Source organism: Piliocolobus tephrosceles, chromosome 5, assembly GCF_002776525.5.
Source record: "Piliocolobus tephrosceles isolate RC106 chromosome 5, ASM277652v3, whole genome shotgun sequence".
NCBI lineage: Eukaryota > Metazoa > Chordata > Mammalia > Primates > Cercopithecidae > Piliocolobus > Piliocolobus tephrosceles.
The window spans coordinates 33710572-33729872 of record NC_045438.1 but is presented as its reverse complement, the minus strand read 5'-3'; the positions used below and the strand labels follow the sequence as shown (position 1 = coordinate 33729872).

The following is a 19301-nucleotide window of genomic DNA, read 5'->3' as shown; positions in this document are numbered from 1 at the left end:
GCACACACAGTTTCCTGGGCAGCAGTGTCTTCCTTTTTCTCCCTGCTCATGCATACAAGTTACCTAATAAACACTTACTCCTTCAAAGTGCCCAGATGTCTATTCTCACCATGATGGATTATTTGGTGCACCTTTCTGTTTCTATTGTATATTTTAAATATCATTTGTCTCAGGACAATGTAATTGTTTTCATCTTTCTCTTCACTAGTATATCTTTATGGGCAGGGACTTACATTTTTTTTTTTTTTTTTTTATCCCCAGAGTTTAGTATAATGTCTGGCACTCAAATATTTATTATTTCTCAACAAATATTTGAGAAAGGAATGAACCTTTTTTTTGTAATATGAGTATTATTTGCAAAAAAAAAAAGTAAAGCGTGGTATGACATATTTAGTGGAGATGTTAATTCTGAAATGACTATTATTTAATGTCCATTAAACTGCTAGTTTTATATGACTACTTGGGAACTAAGTATAGTTAACAGTATTAATCATCAGATAACATTGCTGTATGAATCATAAGATTTTGGTATATTTTGCAGATCAAGGATCTGGATTTTGCATAACTGGTAAAATTGAAGCTGGTTATATACAAACTGGTGACCGACTACAGGCAATGCCTCCTAATGAAACTTGTACCGTAAAAGGTATTTATCTACAAGATGTTTTTGCTAAACAGGCCTTAAGTTGAGACAGCAGATTTTTAAAAAGTAGTTTAGTTACAACTCCAAAGTAAGTAACCTCTTACTGAAATTGTAACTGACTGTCAAAATGATACTGACTGTTGAAGATTAAAATGTGAAAACATTAAACGATTTTTTTCTGTTGTGACTGTGTCTATATATATGTACATGTAACATTCTAACTGTGGTAGCATTCTGTTTTTGACACTGATTTGAGAAGGCTGGTTGGGATTTAACCAGATATGTATAGATACCTCACAGATATATTTGGAATAATATTCTGTAGCAGAAATTAAATCTCGTCCCAGCCTGACCCTAACTAGTCAATGGCAAAGCAGCCTTCTATAGTCTGTTACTTTGAAATGTATGTTTCAGAAAACTATAAATTAACAACTTCAATCATGTTTATGCCAAAAAATGTAGGTATATTTTATACGAAGATATAAGTAAGATTCAAATGGAAAAAAACCCAATGTTGAAAAGAGAAATTGAACTAGTTTAAATTACCAGTCACTGTTTCTGCATATAGATCTATTTTTTTTCATAATGGCTGATAATTATTTCTGTCTTCTAATACATCTAATACATACATATATATTTATGTATTTGTGTACATGTTATATGTTACATGTATATGTATGTTATTTTCCAAATTTTGACTAAAACTTTCTAATTCTATACCTCTTTTATTCTGGCTTCCAACTTTAAGCCTCTGATTTCTGAAGATCTGTTTTCTACTATAAAATAATATTATTTGTAACCACTTTAAGCTGAAGTATAACCTATTGAAAATGTAAAAATTTTTTAGATTTTAGTATTTTTCTCTCTGTTACTCTTAATTTATAGTTTAGAGTTACCTAACTAGTTTATAAATTTGAATGTATGTTTTTCTTGAATTAATATGCTCTCTTTAAAAGCAGATTTCTTGAAAAGTTTAAGAAATTAGTATCTATTGAAGTTACATGGTTTAAACTATATTTAAAGATGAATAAGGGAATGAAAACCAGTTATTTCCATTTGAACTTTTTATTTCTGCCCACTAGGGATCATGAAATTTGTTTTGATAAAAAGTAATATGCACTTTAAAAACAGTGTCATTTTCTATAGATCTGTTCATTGTGTACAAGTACAGGTCTCTGCTTTTGCCTTTTAAAGTGATTAGAGCTATAATACTTTTTAAACAATACTTTTTTGGTATGTTAATGATCTTTTTTGAGAACAAGAATTTTTTTATGATTAAGAGCCATAAATTAAAACCATGATCCTAAAGTTATCACAGACCTTGAGATTGGCTCCCTTGTAATCTCTAAAATTCTTAGTCATCTCTGAAAGTCTCACATTCTTTACCCCCCTCTTCTCTATACTTTGCACATGTGAACTCTAAAGTATTGTCTTTAATCAGTGTTTGTTGAGAAAGAAGTCTTATCAGAAGCCCCAGGGAAGAACCACCTTACTCCTTGAGAGCCAGACTTTTAACTTAACGGAGAGATTCTCCATCCTCAATTTCTAATCTTACTGCTTTTGCTTGGTTTACTTGATTCTTGAATGCACTGTTGTGTCTAAACGTTTTTGGGTACTACTGTGGCTCTCTGACCAGTACTGTCCCAAAAGAAACACTTGACTGAATCCACTATCAACAAATAGAAATTCTAAATTACTTTTTTTACTTTATTAACATATCAAGCTCATGGAGTATGAAAAAAGGACCTCTTTTTGTAATGTTTGTCCATTGAGAAACGTTTTTTGATAAATGTCATGTGTGAAACAGTGTAACATGATTGAGGGGAAGAAGAACCAGATAATATAATTACCTTTGGAAAATTTTATACCGTTAATTGAACTTGTAGTGTGAAACCTCTACAAATTTTTAAGCCAAAGGCAATATCTATTGTATGTAAATACCTAGCTTCTGTTTTTAATTCCATATTTCATAGCAAAATTCAGATATGGTCATTCTAAATTTACATTTTAAAATGAAATCTAGTAAGTTGATATTTAGCAAACATTCCTTAATACCATAATTGCTAACATGTTTGGGAGGAAGAATTTCTGATACTTGAAGAAAGTTATGCCTTCTTTTCTCAAGATGAATACAGATGTGCACATACATGATATTTTGCATAAAACTCTAGATTGTCTCAGAGCTCTTAAAGTTAAATCCTTGAGCTCCCTAAAAGTCAGAAACTCTCCCTGCTGCATAGGAAATGAGTATTTTCAGAAAGATATGGGTGGATTATAATTTACTAAGAACATGTCAACACGTCAATCGAGAACTGTCCACAGTGGTTGGCCTACACATTCTCTTTGTCAAAAGACCTACATTCCTATGGAAAGGAACTTAATCCATAAATGGATTCCATAAAATCAGAAAATATGGGATATATTTTAAAAGCCTTTGAATAAGATAGCTGAGTATTGCCCTTGGGAACTGCTCTCCCCGACTACCTTCAGGACTATGTCTAGGTAAATAGATGTATATCTCCAGATATATAGCAACACCTAGAATCATTTTTAAATTAAATTTTCTTATCACTATTTCCTTAATATTTTTCTTTTCATATAAGCAGTCATTAGTACGCAGATCTCTCTCTGGAAAGAAGTTCTTTTGAGCCAAGAGTAGTTAAGGGGCCTGCTGAGAGGACCATTTGAAATTCTGACTGAGAGTACGTGTCCTATGGGTTACTTGGAAAACAAGGATTAATTGTTTAGGTGGTTGTCTAATTAAAAGCAAAACTCAAGAAAATACTGCTACATCTTCTCCAGTCCCGTCTTTTATGTCATTAAGAGTAACTTGAACTGTGTTTTGTCTGTATCCATTAATATAATAGAAATATTTGAATGGGGCCTGTCTAATGAATATACCAATTGTGTCAATTAGTTTAAAAATCTTGATTAAATAAGCAGAAGTCGGCCTTTTATGGGCAAATACAAGTCACTTTATGTTTAGGGTGGTATTCTAGAAGAGTCAGTTCTAGAGGAAGTGTGTTTTCCTCAACGCTCACAGTTACACTTCTTACTCTCAATCCATTCATATTGAAAATGATGAGTAGTGACTGATGAAGCACAAATCAGCCAAACTCTGTTGGTTGTTATGGTTTGATATCGAGGTGTTTCACTGTATGCTTTGGTTCTTACTCATTTCCAGGAATCACTCTGCATGATGAACCTGTTGATTGGGCAGCAGCAGGCGATCATGTTAGTCTTACTTTGGTTGGGATGGATATCATCAAAATCAAGTGAGTGAGAAAATGAGTTTAAGCAACTGTTGTCTTCATATAGGATCTCACCTCTAAACACATATATTTTGCAATCTACTAGTTCAATTTTGAATTTCATTTGACCAAAAATAGACACCTGTGGAAATGTAAGCGAACTCACTTAAAATTTTAATTAATACATGTCAGCACACATACTTGGCATGTGCTTTGAGTGAAAGCGCTAATGTGTAAAAATGACATAAGGTTAATAATAGTTTAAAGCCATGTTTTAGCTCAGAAGGGAATATTTAGAAAAAGTCCCTAACTAATTGTTTTACTTTCCTTGTAAATGTTTTTGAGGTCTTTCTATTTGATGTAAATTTGTCCCCCAACTACCTTTCCTCTTTTTTTGTTGTTCTTACAGTGTTGGCTGTGTGTTTTGTGGCCCCAAAGAACCCATTAAAGCTTGCACTCGCTTCAGAGCCCGAATCCTCATCTTTAATATTGAAATTCCTGTCACTAAAGGATTTCCTGTAAGTTCCCAAATGTTTTATTCCTGTTTTTATAAATTCAAAGTAATTTTATCCTAAAAGTGGTAACTTTCTTTACAAGTGGTGATACTATATTTATTTTCAATTAACGTCTTATTACTGTAATCCAGAAAAACTTATGATTAGAAAATCGTTTTTATTTTGTTTTTTATTTTGATCCTTGAGCCTGGGGGCTTTTAAAAAGGCATTGAGAAGATATTTCATAATAAATAGGATACAAAGTAATGATAATAAAATTTATCCAGGGAAAAATGATAGACACATTTTCACTGTGTTCTAAAGTTTACCTAAGTTTTTTAGGTTGAATCATTCTGGGTTTCCATTTTGTTTAATATGTCGATTTGCAGTTTTTCTGATAATAAAAGTAATAGATTGTTTAGAAAATTTTAGAAAACACATAAAAATATGGAAAATAAAAATGCTGTATATTTGCATAACCATAAATATGTATCTTTACATGTCAGTGTGTTTTAATGTGAGCATATTATCCACCCAGTATGTGTATATACTGATATGTATTGGATGTATTCTGGGGATCCTAGATAGACAGTAAACTTTAATTGTACTGAAGCAACACATTCAGACCCTGCATATTGTAAGGTTGGTTTGCCAGCGTCATTTGAACATACACATTTTATGGGAAGAGGGCGATTTTATGCAATAATGTTACCTACCCTGAAAAGCTGTTACTTGTTAATAGTCTGGATTTTTTGTTTTATGTGTAATTGTTTTGAGATATTTGGGACCATACTCTTATAGTTTGGTACCTTGCTTTTGTCACATGACAGATGACCATTTTCCCATTAGACTTTTTTTTTTTTCTAATTAGCTCATATAGTACAGATTCTGCATGACAGTAAATGTTTCTCAGTGACGTATCTACCATTTGATGCATCTTTGAAATAAAAGTAAGACTTTTTAAAGTTAATGATAGTGGTTTAGAGGTTGGCAATACATTTATTTGGGTCATTTATACTGATACACTTATATTTGAAATAATCATGTACTTTATAATTCTTTGTAATTATTTCTACATTAATTTGATCATGTAAAATTATATTTTAAGGTGCTATTTAGGTACTTTACTTTCATAATTATATTCCATTTCTTCCATACACTAAAAAAGAAATGAAAGCTTTAAAAAAAATTGCTATAGTTGAAGATACTTAAATATTCAGAATTCATGTATTGATCATCAAGTAACAACAAGTTAATTGTTGGGAGTGAATGGAACTCATTCATAGAAAGCAGTATGTCCTATGGGGCAAAGGAGAGGTTGATTACTGCATATTTTTACTCATGCAGTAATAATATTTGCCAATGGAGAGGTAGAGAGGTCAAGAGGTCAGTAGTGACTTTGAATAGTAATATTGTCTACCTGACTACTGTAGTTTCTTAAAAATAAGCACAAATTGCAAGTTTTTCAGTGTTGCTTTAGGAGATTCTACTGGCATATATTGATTCAGAAATACCAGGATCAAATTTGTTTCAGAAAAAATGGTCATATTTTGTCAGTCTACTCCCTATGGGAGAAAAACTTAAAAAAAATTTTTTTAAGCAAACAAAGGTTTCCTAAGCTATTAAAATTTTACTATTTAGGGACTAATATTATAATACTACATAAATGTATTTAAATTTCCCCTATTTCATATGGGAAACTCTATTTCAGTAGCTTTTGGGGAACAAATAATTTTTTCCTTTATTTTTTATTTATTTGTCAATTTTCTTTTTACTTCTTTTTTTTTTTTTTTACACCAACTAGTGGTTTTTGATTACATGGATAAATTGTATAATGGTGAAATCTAAGATTTTAGTGCATCCATCACCCAAGTAGTGTACATTGTACCCAAGATGTAGTTTTTTATCCCTTACCCTCCCCTAAGCCCTACCTGCTACTGAGTCTCCAGTGTCCTCTATACTGTTCTATATGTCTTTGTGTACCCATAGCTTAGCTCCCACTTTTAAGTAAGCACATATGCTATTTGATTTTTCATTCCTGAGTTACTTCACTTAGAATAATATCCTCCAGCTCTATCCAAATTGCTACAAAACACACTATCTCTACCCTTTGTATGGCTGAGTAGTATTCCATGGTGTACACACACATTTCCTCTATCCACTCATTGGTTGATGGACACTTACGTTGGTTCCACATTCTTACAACTGTAAATTGTGCTGTGATAAACATATGCATTCAGGTATCTTTTTTATATAATCACTTATTTTCCTTTGGGTAGATACCCAGTAGTGAGAGCACTAGATCAAATGGTAGATCTACTTTTAGTTCTTTGAGAAATCTCCATACTGTTTTCTTCAGAGGCTATACCAATCCACATTCCTACCAGCAGTGCACAAGTGTTCACTTCTTCATCGCATACATGGCAACATCTATTGTTTTTTGACTTTTTAATAATGGCCATTCTGGCTGGAGTAAGGTGGTATCCTGTTGTGGCTTTGATTTGTACTTCCTCGATGATTAATGATGTTGAACATGTTTTCATCTGTTTCTTGGCCATTTGTATGTCTTCTTTTGAGAAGTATCTGTTCATGTCATTTGCCCATTTCCTGATGTAATTGTTCATTTTTTTTTTTCTTGTTGATTTGAGTCTTTTGTAGATTCTGGATACTACCTGTCAGATGCATAGTTTGCAAATATTTTCTTTCATTCTGTGGGTTGTCTGTTTACTATATTCAGGATTTCTTTGCTGTGCACTAGCTCTTTAGCTTAATTAGGTCTTATCTATTTATTTTTATTTCCATTGAATCTGCTTTTGGGGTCTTAGTCATAAATTCTTTACCTAGGTCAATGTCCAGAGGAACCTCTCCCAGGTTTTCCTCCAGATTTCCATGGTTTCAGGTCCTAGATCCAAGTCCCTCTTGAGTTGACTCTTACATGTGGTGAGAGATAGGAATCCAGTTTTCGTTCTTCCATATGTAGCTATCCAGATTTCCCAGCACCATCCGTTGAATAGGGTGTCCTCTGCCCAATTTATGTTTTTGCATGTCTTGTCAAAGATCAGTTGGTTGTTAAGTATTTGACTTTGTTTCTGAGTTCTCTATTCTGTTCCATTGGTCTATGAATCTACCTTTATACCAGTAACATGCTATTTTGGTTATTATAGCCTGTAGTATAATTTGAAGTAAGGTAATGTGATGCCTTCAGATTTGCTTTTTTTGCTTAGGATTCCTTCGGCTAATTGGGCTCTTTTTTGGTTCCATATGAATTTTAGAATTGTTTTTTCTAATCTTGTGGAAAATGATGTTGGTATTTTGACAGGAATTGCACCAAATCTGTAGATTGCTTTGGGCAGTGTGGTCTCTTCCACGATATTGATTCTTCCATTTCATGAGCATGGGATGTATCTCTGCTCATTTGTCATCCATGATTTCTTTCAGCAGTGTTTTGTAGTTCTCCTTGTAAGAGATCTTTCACCTCCTTGGCTAAGTACATTCCTAGGTGAGTTGGTTGGTTGGTTTTGTAGCTATTGTAAAAGGGATTAAGTTCTTGTTCTTGATTTGATTCTCAGCTTGATCGTTATTGGTGCTACTGATTTGTGTACATTGATTTTGTAACCTGAGACTTTACTGAATTCATTTATCAAATCTAGGTGTTGTTTGGGTGGAGTCTTTAGGGTTTTCTAGGTATGTGATTATATCATTGGCAAACAGAGATAGTTTGACTACTCTTTTCCAATTTGGATGCCCTTTATTTCTTTCTCTTGCCTGATTGCTCTGGCCAGGACTTCCGGTACTGTGTTTAATAGAAGTAGTGAGAGTGAACATCCTTGTCTTATTTCAGTTCTTAAAGGGAATGCTTTCAGCTTTTCCCCATGTAGTATGATGTTGGCTGTGGGTTTGTCATATGTGGCTTTTATTATTTTTAGGTATGTTTCCCCTTTGCCTGGTTTATTGAAGTTTTTATCATTAAGGGATCCTGGATTTTATCTAGTGCTTTTTCCACATCTATCGAGATGATCATCTGGTCTTTTTTTGCTTTTAATTGTTTCAGTGATGAATCACATTTATTGACTTGCATATGCTGAACCATTCCTGCATCCCTGGGAGGAAACCTCCTTGATCATGGTAAAATATCTTTTGGGTATGCTATTGGATTTTGTTTGCTAGTATTTTGTTAGGGATTTTTGCATCTATGTTTATCAGGGTATTGGTCTGTAGTTTTCTTTTTTTGTTATGTCCTTTCCTGGTTTTGTTATCAGGGTGATGGTAGTGGCTTTATGGAATGAGTTAGGATTCTCTCTTTCTCAATCTTTTAATAGTTTCAGTAGGATTGGTGTTATTTCTTTGAATGTCTGGTAGAATTTGGCTATGGATCCATCTGGCCCTGGGCTTTTTTATTGTTGTCGGCCATTTTTTTATTACTGATTTATTCTCACTGCTTGATATTGGTCTGTTTAGGATTTCTTATTTCTTCCTGATTCAAGCTTGGAGGGTTGTATGTTTCCAGGATTTATCCATTTCCTCTAGATTTTCCAGTTTGTGTGCACGAACGTGTTTATAATAGTCTCAAATGATCTTTTGTACTTCTGTGGTGTCGTTTATAATGTCTCCATTTTCATTTTGAATTGAGCTTATTTGAATCTTCTCTCTTCTTTATTTTTTTTAAGTGGAAATAATAGAAGAATGGATTAGACTTTAAGTTAATTTATATTTGATTGTATTATATATATATATATATATAAAGCATGGAATTTACCACTTTTAAGTGTACAATCATTGGCATTAAGTACCTCCACAATGTTGTGCAGTCATCACTACTATTCATTTTTTTTTTTTTTTTCTTGAGATGGAGTCTCACTTTTGCATCCAGGCTAGAGTACAGTGACACAATCTTGGCTCACTGCAACCTCTGCCTTCTGGGCTCAAGCAGTTCTCCTGCCTCAGCCTCCCATAACTGCCTCAGCCTCCTGAGTAGCTGGGACTGCAGGTGTGCGCCACCACGGCTGGCTAATTTTTTGTTTTAATGGAGACGGGGTTTCACCTTGTTGGCCAGGCTGATCCCGAACTCCTGACCCTAGGTGATCCACCAGTTTTGGCCTACCAAAGTGCTGGGATTATAGGCGTTGAGCCACTGCGCCCAGCCAGTCATCACTACTATTCAACTTTTTCAACATCCCAAACTGAAAATCTGTACCCATTAAACAGTAACTTCCCATTATTCCCTCTTGGTATCCCCTGGTAACCATTCTTCTACTTACTTTCTCTGTGAATTTGCCTGTTCTAGGTTCCTTATGTAAGTAGAATCATACAATATTTGTCCTTTTGTGTCTGGCTCATTTCACTTAGCAAATTGTTTTCATGGTTTGTCCATGTTGTAGTGTGTATCAGAATTTCATCCCTTTTTAAGCCTGAATAACATTACATTGCATGTATATACCACCTTTTAAAAATCCATTTATCAGTTGATGCACATTTGGGTTATTTCCATCTTTTGGCTGTTATGAATAATGCTGCTGTGAAAATGGATGTACAAGTATCTATTGGGATTCATGCTTTCCATTCTTTTGGGCATATGCCTAGGAGTGGAATTGCTGGATCATATGGTAATTCTATGTTTGACTTTTTGAGGAACTGCTAAACCATTTTCCGCAGGGGCTCTACCATTTTACATTCCCACCAGCAGTGCATAAGGGTTCTGTTTTCTCTACTTCCTTGTCAACACATTAAATAACAAGTTTTCTAGGAGTGGGGTGTGGGAGAAGGATTTTTAAAAATATTATGGGCAAACTAATAGTTGTTAAGTGGTGTCTTATAGTGGTTTTGATTTGCATTTCTCTAATTAGATGCTGAACATCTTTTCATGTGCTTGTTAGCCATTTGTATACCTTTGAGAAATGTCTTTTTAAATCCTTTGCACATTTTGTATTAGGTTGTGTTGTTATTAATAGAAATTCTTAATATCATCCCCTATTACATACATGATTTGTGGATATTTTCTCCTATTCTCTAGGCTGCCTTTTCATTCTCTTGATAGTGTCCTTTGCTGCACGAAAGTTTTTAATTTGGTTGAAGTACAGTTTATTTTTTCCTTTGTTGCCTGTGTTTTTGGTGTATTATCCAAGAAATCATTGCCAAATCCAGTGTCATAAAGCTTTTGTGCTGTGTTCTCTTCTAAGAGTTTTATTGTTTTTGCTTTTATATTTAAGTCTTTGATCCATTCTCAGTTAATTTTTGTACATATGTAAGGTAGAACTTCATTGTTTTGCATATGGATATCCAATTTTCCCAGCACCATGAGTTGAAAAGACTGTTCTTTCCCTATTTAATGGTCCTGGTACCCTTGTTGAAAACCAATTGACTATGTATTTGTTAATATTTTTAAAATACAGGTTATCTAGATAATTAAGGAAAATAATTTATTTGGCCACCTAACAGATTATGTAGCCCATTTCAGCTTATAAAACACTAGATAATTTGATTCTCATAACCGTACATGAAGTATAGAATCCCAGCCTTTACCTGAAACCCTTTAGGCCAATGGTTTTAGAACTCAGAAATGTTAGAACTTTAGAAAGGTAAATAATGCATAAAAGTTACACAACAGAAGGGAACAACACTCTAAAATCAAAATATTAATGTTTCTGCACCAGAACTTATTAACACTAACTGAGATAAATTAAGATCTGTACATTGCCTCACATCAAGTCTGGTTTTGCACTTAAATGGGCTTGTTACAGACTTAGGAAAAAACTTCAGATTTTCGGTCTTTTGGGACTTGGGAATTGCAGATAAGTGATTGTGGATCTGTGTTAGTATGGTTCCCATTTATAGTTAAGGAATTGAACCCTCTGAGAGGTTGTGCTATATAAATAATAAGTGATTAAGCCGGGACTCCTTATTCGTTACTCTGAAATCCAGTGCTTTTTTTTCCTATTACACTATGCTGCACGTTGAATTATAGATGACTTTGGTTATATATACTCTGAATTAAAATGTTGAGAATAGTGTACAGTCACTTCTCTTTGTTATTTTCATGTAATAATTTGTTTGAGCTACTATTTGCAAGATACTGAGGAGATAAAAAGACATATGAGACCTAACTTCATGCTGCCACCACCCATCCTTTGTTCACCCTGATTTTACCTGGAATACACACATAGCTCACCAAGTTAGAAAGAACTTAATTAGGTTTGTGTGCTTCTGTTCTTTCAAATTTGGCCATGGAGACTGGTTCCAGTTCCTTTGTCACACCTTGGCTAAGCGAAGTGAATCCTACTTGTTTACATAAGTTGTTTGTTACAAAAGAAATGTTTCTTAGATACTTAGACTTATATTTATGTTATGTTGATACTGGTTAAGACCTGAATGCTTTGAATGCACAGAGGTGTTTCTCACCACTTTACCATGCGTTGTGGCAAGTTTTTCACCCCCAGTAGTCAGTTTTTAATTCTTTTGGAATCTTTCTAATTCGACTCCTCAAGTGCCATTGAAAAATAAAACCACTTTTGTCTTTTTCGAGTAATGGAGGCTCAGCTGTGCCTTTTTGTTTTGTTTTGTTTTTTTAAATTGAATGAGTTGGTTTAGAAAGTTCCCAAAGTCTAGGATTGTGCATCTACAGCCACTCTTGCATTTCTGTTTTCTGAATGTGCAAACTGTTTTGGCTAGGAAATTCCAGAGTAGAAGTGTCAGTGTTTCTACAAACAGCATTAAATGGTCCTTATAAACCAATGAAACTTCGATAGTTCTGATATGTCCTGGGAATTGGTCTTTCCAATACCTCCAAACTGTAGACATATTACACACTTCATGCTTATTGCACACTTACTATTTGAGCGAGGATAGTCAATCTATGTTCTGGTTTGGATTAGGGTGTATCCAAACCTTAGCTTCATCTTCATGAAGCGAAAGGTTCCATTTGTATGATTTCTATAGGCCTCCTTGTAAACTCAAGTGGGAAGAGCTTTCGATTTGTAGTTTCAACTGACGTAAGCACAAAATTCAGCTCTACACATAGCATCGTGGCCACATTAAATTGCTTAACCTTTTTTATTTTAATTTTCCTTACATATAAAACATGGAAATAATAGCTAATATATAAGACCATCAGTTAACTGAATGCTTGCCATGTGCCAGGCACCACTTTAAAATAGCATTATCTGATTTTCCTCATTTCAGTGAAAAGGAACCAGAGGCTGGGGATTTTAGGGGTGGAAGATTGTTAAAGAAATTACGCCAGGCCAGGCACAATGGGTCATGCTTGTAATCCCAGCACTTTGAGAGGCCAAGACAGGCGGATCACCTGAGGTCAGGAGTTCGAGACGAGCCTGGCCAACATAGTGAAACCCCATCTGTACTAAAAGTACAAAAACTAGCTGGGTGTGGTGTCGTGCACCTGTAATCCCAGCTGCTCTAGGGGCTGAGGTAGGAGAATTGCCTGAACCTGGGAGGTAGAAGTTGCAGTGAGCTGAGATTGCGCCACTGCACTCCCGCCTGGACAACAGAGCAAGACTCCGCTTCCAAAAAAAAGAGAACTTGCCCCAGAGTTCACACAACTACAGGTTATTTGAACCCAGGTCTGTCTGACTTCAGGGCCTACTCAGCTGCCGCATAAATTAAATAGAACTTATAAATCGTATCATACAATGCTTGTACCCAGTGTAGTTAAAAATGTTATTGTCCTTCCTCTTTACCTCTGTATTTATTATAATATTCTTATTCAACAATGAATACATTAATTACTGTGAATATGGTATTATCCCCCTCTCTAATTTGTATGAGACAATTCATATTCATTGAACATCTACCATGGCAGGCACTGTGTCTGATCCTATTTAATTTTCATCATAACACTATAAAAGCCTACTTATTTTACACTTGAGGAAACTGAGGTACAGACAGATAGAAGAGAAAGAGTTGAGATTCAATCCCAGGTTCTTTCCCTACTACTACTTATAACAATAAAAATGACAACAACATTTGTTCTAAATGACAAATTATCTTAATCTTTACAACAACCCTAAGATGTTGTTACCCTCCATCTGTACAGAGGAAAAAGCTGACAGGTTATGCACTGAACTAAGTTGATACAGCAGTTGGTGCGGTAGAAATTTGAAATGCCTCTCATGACTTTTTTTCCCCTTAGTAAGTTAAGTAACCACCTGATTAGAGTGGTGGGACTTAGAGGAAGCAACTGGAGATCCTGAAAGACTCCAAACAGTAGCACTGAACTGAAGATAATTAAGTGTAAGTGCCAAAAGAAAAGGACAGCGATACTATGCAGATTTTTAGTGTTATAATTTTTTTTGTTTTAGGTGCTGTTACACTACCAAACTGTCAGTGAACCCGCCGTTATTAAACGATTGATTAGTGTCTTAAACAAAAGCACGGGTGAAGTCACAAAGAAAAAGCCTAAGTGAGTGTTTTAATACAGAAATGATAAGCAATTTAAGCCAATTTTTTAAAGATTAACTGATTTGTGTAGTATTTCTCTTTGTGGTAAGTGAAACCCATTTTTACTTGTTCCAGAAATTATTTTTTTCAAGGACTAGATTAAAACAAACATAAAAACAAGCAAGTATTTAAGCTCTTGTTTAGATATGAATGCTAGATATAATTTCTGTTATGTGTGGTGGTGGAGGATGTGAATTATAAATAAACGTAAATATAAGCTTATATATGTATGTACATTTCAAGCCGTAGATACTGATGATGTGAAAATAAGGGCATTTCAAAAACCAGACCTACTTTTTAAAAAGTATGTCTAGACACTGGTTCCAAATTTCTACTGCGTGTTTAACTTTCTTGTCACCTCCTTAATAAGATCATTCCCTACGCTAAGCTAAGAAGAAAATAATCTACACACTCTGTAGAACCTGCTCTTTTCCCATATGGAAAGTTTTTTTTTTGTTTTGTTTTTGTTTTTTGCTCCAAGTCCACCTGGAGCCTTAAGTTGAGGTGATCAGCATCCTGTTAGGCCTGCTGATTAGCATTAATGTCCAGGCCTACGTGTGACACTTTCCCTTTGGCTAGGACAAGATTGGGATTTTTTAAGTACTTCCTCAGAAACTAAATATGTAAATAAAAACAAAATACAAGACTAGAGATGAATGTTACAAAATAGATTTCTTGGCCAGGCACAGTGGCTCATGCCTGTAATCCTGGCACTTTGGGAGGCAGAGGCAGGCGGATCACCTGAGGTCTGGAGTTTGAGACCAGCTTGGCCGACATGGTGAAACCCCGTCTATACTAAAAATACAAAAATTAGTTGCGTGTGGTGGCTCACAACTGTAATCCCAGCTACTCAGGAGTCTGAGGCAGGAGAATCCCTTGAACCCGGTGGGCGGAGGTTGCAGTGAGCGGTGATTGCGCCACTTCACTCCAGCCTGGGCAAAAGAGTGAAACTCCATCCCAAGAAAAAAAGAAAAAAAAAGATTTCTTACCCTAATCCAAGTTAAGGCTAATTGCAATTTGGTGTGGCTGCATTAGCTTTGGGGTTTCCCTTCCAACTTATTTTCCAATGACATCCCAAGTCCCCTTTTTTCTATCCTTGGTGTTCCTCATCTTTTACACCTGCAGAAGAGGCCAAACGTGGGTAGTGGGTTAATAGGCTGACTGCAAGTGGAAGAGGAAATCTTACATTGCTCTAAACCCTTGCCTGTTTCTCTGTTATGAGGAAGGACTACTTTACCTCTCTTCTAAAGGTAGATCTTTATATTTAACCTGAGTCTTTAGCTTCTGGCATGAGTGTTTGCCATAATGTTCTGAGAAACACGATATAACTATACGACTAACATTTCTTGAGGACCACTATTTTTTAGGCTGTATTGTGAATGCTTTCACATGATGTATATTCTTAGCAGTCCTGTGAAGCATCTAGCAAGTGACACAAAGCTCAAGTGATAGAGGCAGGATTCTAACCTAGTCAATTGGTTTACATAACTTATATTCTTTTGTTCAGGAGCCAGGTTGTTTGACCCAGACAATTGATACAGAATTTTCAGTCTGAAATTGGCTCATCATATATAATCCCGAGTCTTCCCCTCCATGCTCCTGCTACAAAATCCTAGCTCAGTGATGGTAGAATTTAACGTATATTCTCATGTTTGTGTTCTCTGTCACCTTATTTGTAGCTTTATCCTTTTATTTTGCACAACTGTTTGGCCTTTCCCTTTCATTCCTGTTCAGGTACGTTGTAGACTCTTGATTATGCAGAATGGAATTTAATGTTTTAGAAACTAAATTAGGAACAAGCCATGCATGTATTAGATGCTCTCCTTCCTAAGGAATGAACTTAAGCCTGAAATTGTCCAAAACCGATATTTGGAATTTTTGGTGTATTTTTTTAGAACCTTCTTTTAGTCTGTCTGCCCCTGAACTAATCTTTCAACAGGAGAGTTTATGATTTCTGTCCACTATACTTCTAGAGTACATCAAAATTAAATTAGAAAACAATTCCAAAATGTCCCTTTTTAGGTTCTGCCTGTCTGAGCAGGACCCACCCTAGAGATTTTTTGTTTACTTATTTTTATGAAACCATTTACAGTCTGATCCATGCCCGGTCTTCCTTCATATTTTACAAGTATCATATTGTGGAAAAGCCGCTTATGTAATTTTTGTCCTGAATTCCTGCTAAGCAACTATTATTCCTGTGTGGGGAGACAGAGATGGCTTGCTTGATTGAGGGTAATCTTAGCAACAACAGATTGATTGTCCTCTTTACAGATAACTTCCTAATACACATTCCCCAAGTTACGGTTTTACTAGGAAAGACATAAGGCATTATATTCTGCTTTGCAAATACTTTTTTTATAGAAATAAGCCTTAGTATAATTTTCTTTATTAGATAATTGAACTCACTTTTTTGAGGGAATGAAAGAAAAAGCATTTCTTTCATGAGGAGGGGCCTTAAGCATTTTAGGCTATGGTGGTCCTGTAAGGGATAGAGTTATATTTGGAAGACTGGTAAAAATGAACTACCTAATGTTTCTTAAATCTAGAATTACTCCTCACTTCTTTCAACTAAAGCAGAAAGTCCAAAGACATATATTTTTATTCAAAAAATATTTTTCTTGTTTTTGAAAGACGCAGTTGATATGTTGGTTAAATGTGAAATATTTGTTTTTCAGGTTGTCATTATTATGTTTATTCACGTCTATCATATATTCATTTGTTCTTTTTTTTTTGTCTGAATAGGTTTTTGACTAAAGGCCAGAATGCATTGGTAGAGCTGCAGACACAAAGACCAATAGCTCTTGAGCTATATAAAGACTTTAAAGAGCTGGGGAGGTTCATGCTACGTTATGGTGGTTCTACAATAGCTGCTGGTGTTGTCACTGAGGTATTTTATTTTAAAGTGACTCATTATATATCCATAGTTATGATGCCTTTTTTTTTTTACCTTTTAGGAATGAAAAGAAAGCTTTGAGGGAATGAAAGAAGAAGCATTGATGAGGAGAGGCCTTACACATTTTAGGTTGTAGTGGTCCTTTAAGGGATAGAGTTATATTTGGAAGATTGGTAAAATCTTCAATGAGATTTTATGGCTTAAAGGAAACACAGTTATGCTATTAGAATAAGAAATTCGAATTTATATTAAATTCTAATTGCTGGAGCAAATAGCCAGAAAAGAACTAGAAAATTTCAGTGATTTAATTTCTTCTACATTATCATAATTAATATGAATCTTATGAATATTGTATTTTAAAGGGTACTTCATTACTCCACATGATTGTTTTCTGCCTAAAACTAGTTCATTTAATTGGATATAACATATGCTTTAAATTGCATCAAAAGTGAGTTACACATATCATGAAAGGTCTTTCTTTTAAGTTGCTAAAGCACCAAGAAACTCTATATACATCATTTAAGTAAAATGCATATGGAAGGCAGTGTGGGGTAGAGGTGAAGAAAACAGCTTTCAGAGTTACACTGCCCATTTGTGTTCTTGCTCCACCAACTTTTAGCAGCATAAATGCATTTCTCCTTCAATTTACCTCCTTCAGTGTAAAAACAGGATAATACAATCTACCTCCTAGAGTTGTAAAAATTTATGAAATGATAACGTGCAACGAACTCGGCACAGCAGTCGGCACATATGAAGCATCCAATATGGTAGCTGATGTCATCATTGTCATCAACATCACATTTAATCTATCAAGACATTCTTTCCAAAAGAGCATTCTAAAAATAAGATAGAGTTGTTTGTGGAGAATAATGGAGAGAGTATAGTAAATTGCAGAAATAGCATGACTAGGAAAGGAAGAAAGTTGCAGAACAAAGAAAAAGATTTTCTCTTGATATAATAATTCTTTCACTGTAATTTTCCCATTGTTGTTCTTATAATGTGATTGATTAAATGATAGCAAATGTCTTTTTTTTTTTTTTTTTTTTTTGCTTTAACAGATAAAAGAATGATGGGTCAGAATTTCTGCCGTGTTTCCGGATACAGTGAAATAGCTAACCTCTGTTTCAAAGAATCCAGTCATTAAGTCAAAGGAACAATGTGCAACTGGTATTTTTTTTAGATGAGAGGAAAAGTTAAAGCTAAAATTAGCTGCAAAGAAGTATTAATAATCACCTCTGCAAAAATTATAAGTTGCCAACTGGCAAAGAAAGGCTAATGTTAAAAACAACTTTCCCTTTGAAATGTTAGTAAATGGATTTACTTCGCTGAGATTTATGGCAAGTGTCAAAAATAGTATCTGAAGATACTGAATCATCATGAAATGAACTCTACTTCTGGCCAAAGCACAATGTATTTGCAGTTTTCTCTTTGGATTCAATTATACTGCACATGTTTTAAGGAAAAGTAACTTAATTGGATTTTTCAGGCAGTTGATATTTGACCTAAGCTTTTTTGTTTGTTTGTTTGTTTGTTTGTTTGTTTGTTTTCCTCCAGTTAACGCTAAGAAAAGATTTGGAGAAGGTTATAATAAAGGTATTTTGTGGTGACCATAAGACTGTCCCTCCCCAAACAAGTAAACTTGTGAAAGTTTAATTTGGAATTAGTGGAAGCTGTTCCTTTGAAAGCCAAGGTATTATTTAAGTTGTAAAGCCAGCTAATAAAATGCCTTAGTTGGAGCATAATACAAACTGTGTTTTGTTCTTCAGACATTTATGAGATTTTCTAGACATTTATGAGATTCTCTGCCACTAACACTAAATATGATTTAGGGGTTTTGTGGGATCTTTTTCACCTAAGAGTTTCCTAGCTCTGTCACATGAATTATTTTTTATCCTAATGGCAGATCTAATTTCATCTCATCCATTTTTTTAACCATAACTTGCTTTTCCTATTCTCACTTTTAGAATTACACCTGTGATGGCCCTTTCTTTATTTTGCTTACCTATAAATTATAAGTCCCCTGTGAGTAAATAAGAGTCATATTTTTCTTTATGGTTTCAACAAACCCCAAAGTTTACTTATTTAAAAACAGGTATTCGTTGAGGTGCCTCCTGGGTGCCAGGAGCTTTAGAGTAGATTTTGACCTCAACTGAACCTGGAACTCTCATCTAATAGACTATTTATGATAAGCCTTTTTTTTTTTTTTTTTTATTAGAAACAGTGTGATTTGTATATCGATGGCTTAACATATACAACAGCATTTCTTTTCCCAGCCCCTTTTCATGAACCTGACGTTTTGAACATAAGCAGTAACATCCATATGGTAAAGTAGGCAGATTGTACATGTGCTGCTTAGTGGATGATTACCAAGTGAACACACTTGGTATATTTCTTTACCAAAATACATGTGTAGTTGTCACTTCAGAGTAAGTTCACTGAGTTAAGAAACTTTTATTTATATATTAATATTAATCAGGAATTTAACAGATACATGTGACAGCAATTCAAGTGACTTAAGCAGCAAAGAAAAATTTTTGAATGACATAACTGAGAAAATTAGAGGTAGCTCT

The 19301-nt window shown here is 34.5% G+C and overlaps 1 protein-coding gene across 6 annotated transcripts in view; it reads left to right on the top strand.

Moving 5' to 3' along the window:
• HBS1L (HBS1 like translational GTPase) overlaps positions 1-18479 on the top strand; it is a 91916-nt gene extending 73437 nt beyond the window's left edge. For all 6 annotated transcript variants that reach the window (XM_023230617.2, XM_023230618.1, XM_023230616.1 and 3 more), the window contains 6 exons: positions 542-646; positions 3828-3918; positions 4304-4412; positions 13700-13800; positions 16581-16725; positions 17790-18479. In XM_023230617.2, coding sequence (XP_023086385.1) covers positions 542-646; positions 3828-3918; positions 4304-4412; positions 13700-13800; positions 16581-16725; positions 17790-17801 — 563 coding nt within the window. In that variant the 3' untranslated portion in view covers positions 17802-18479. The remainder of the gene's footprint in view (positions 1-541; positions 647-3827; positions 3919-4303; positions 4413-13699; positions 13801-16580; positions 16726-17789) is intronic.
• The last annotated feature ends 822 nt before the right edge of the window (positions 18480-19301 follow it).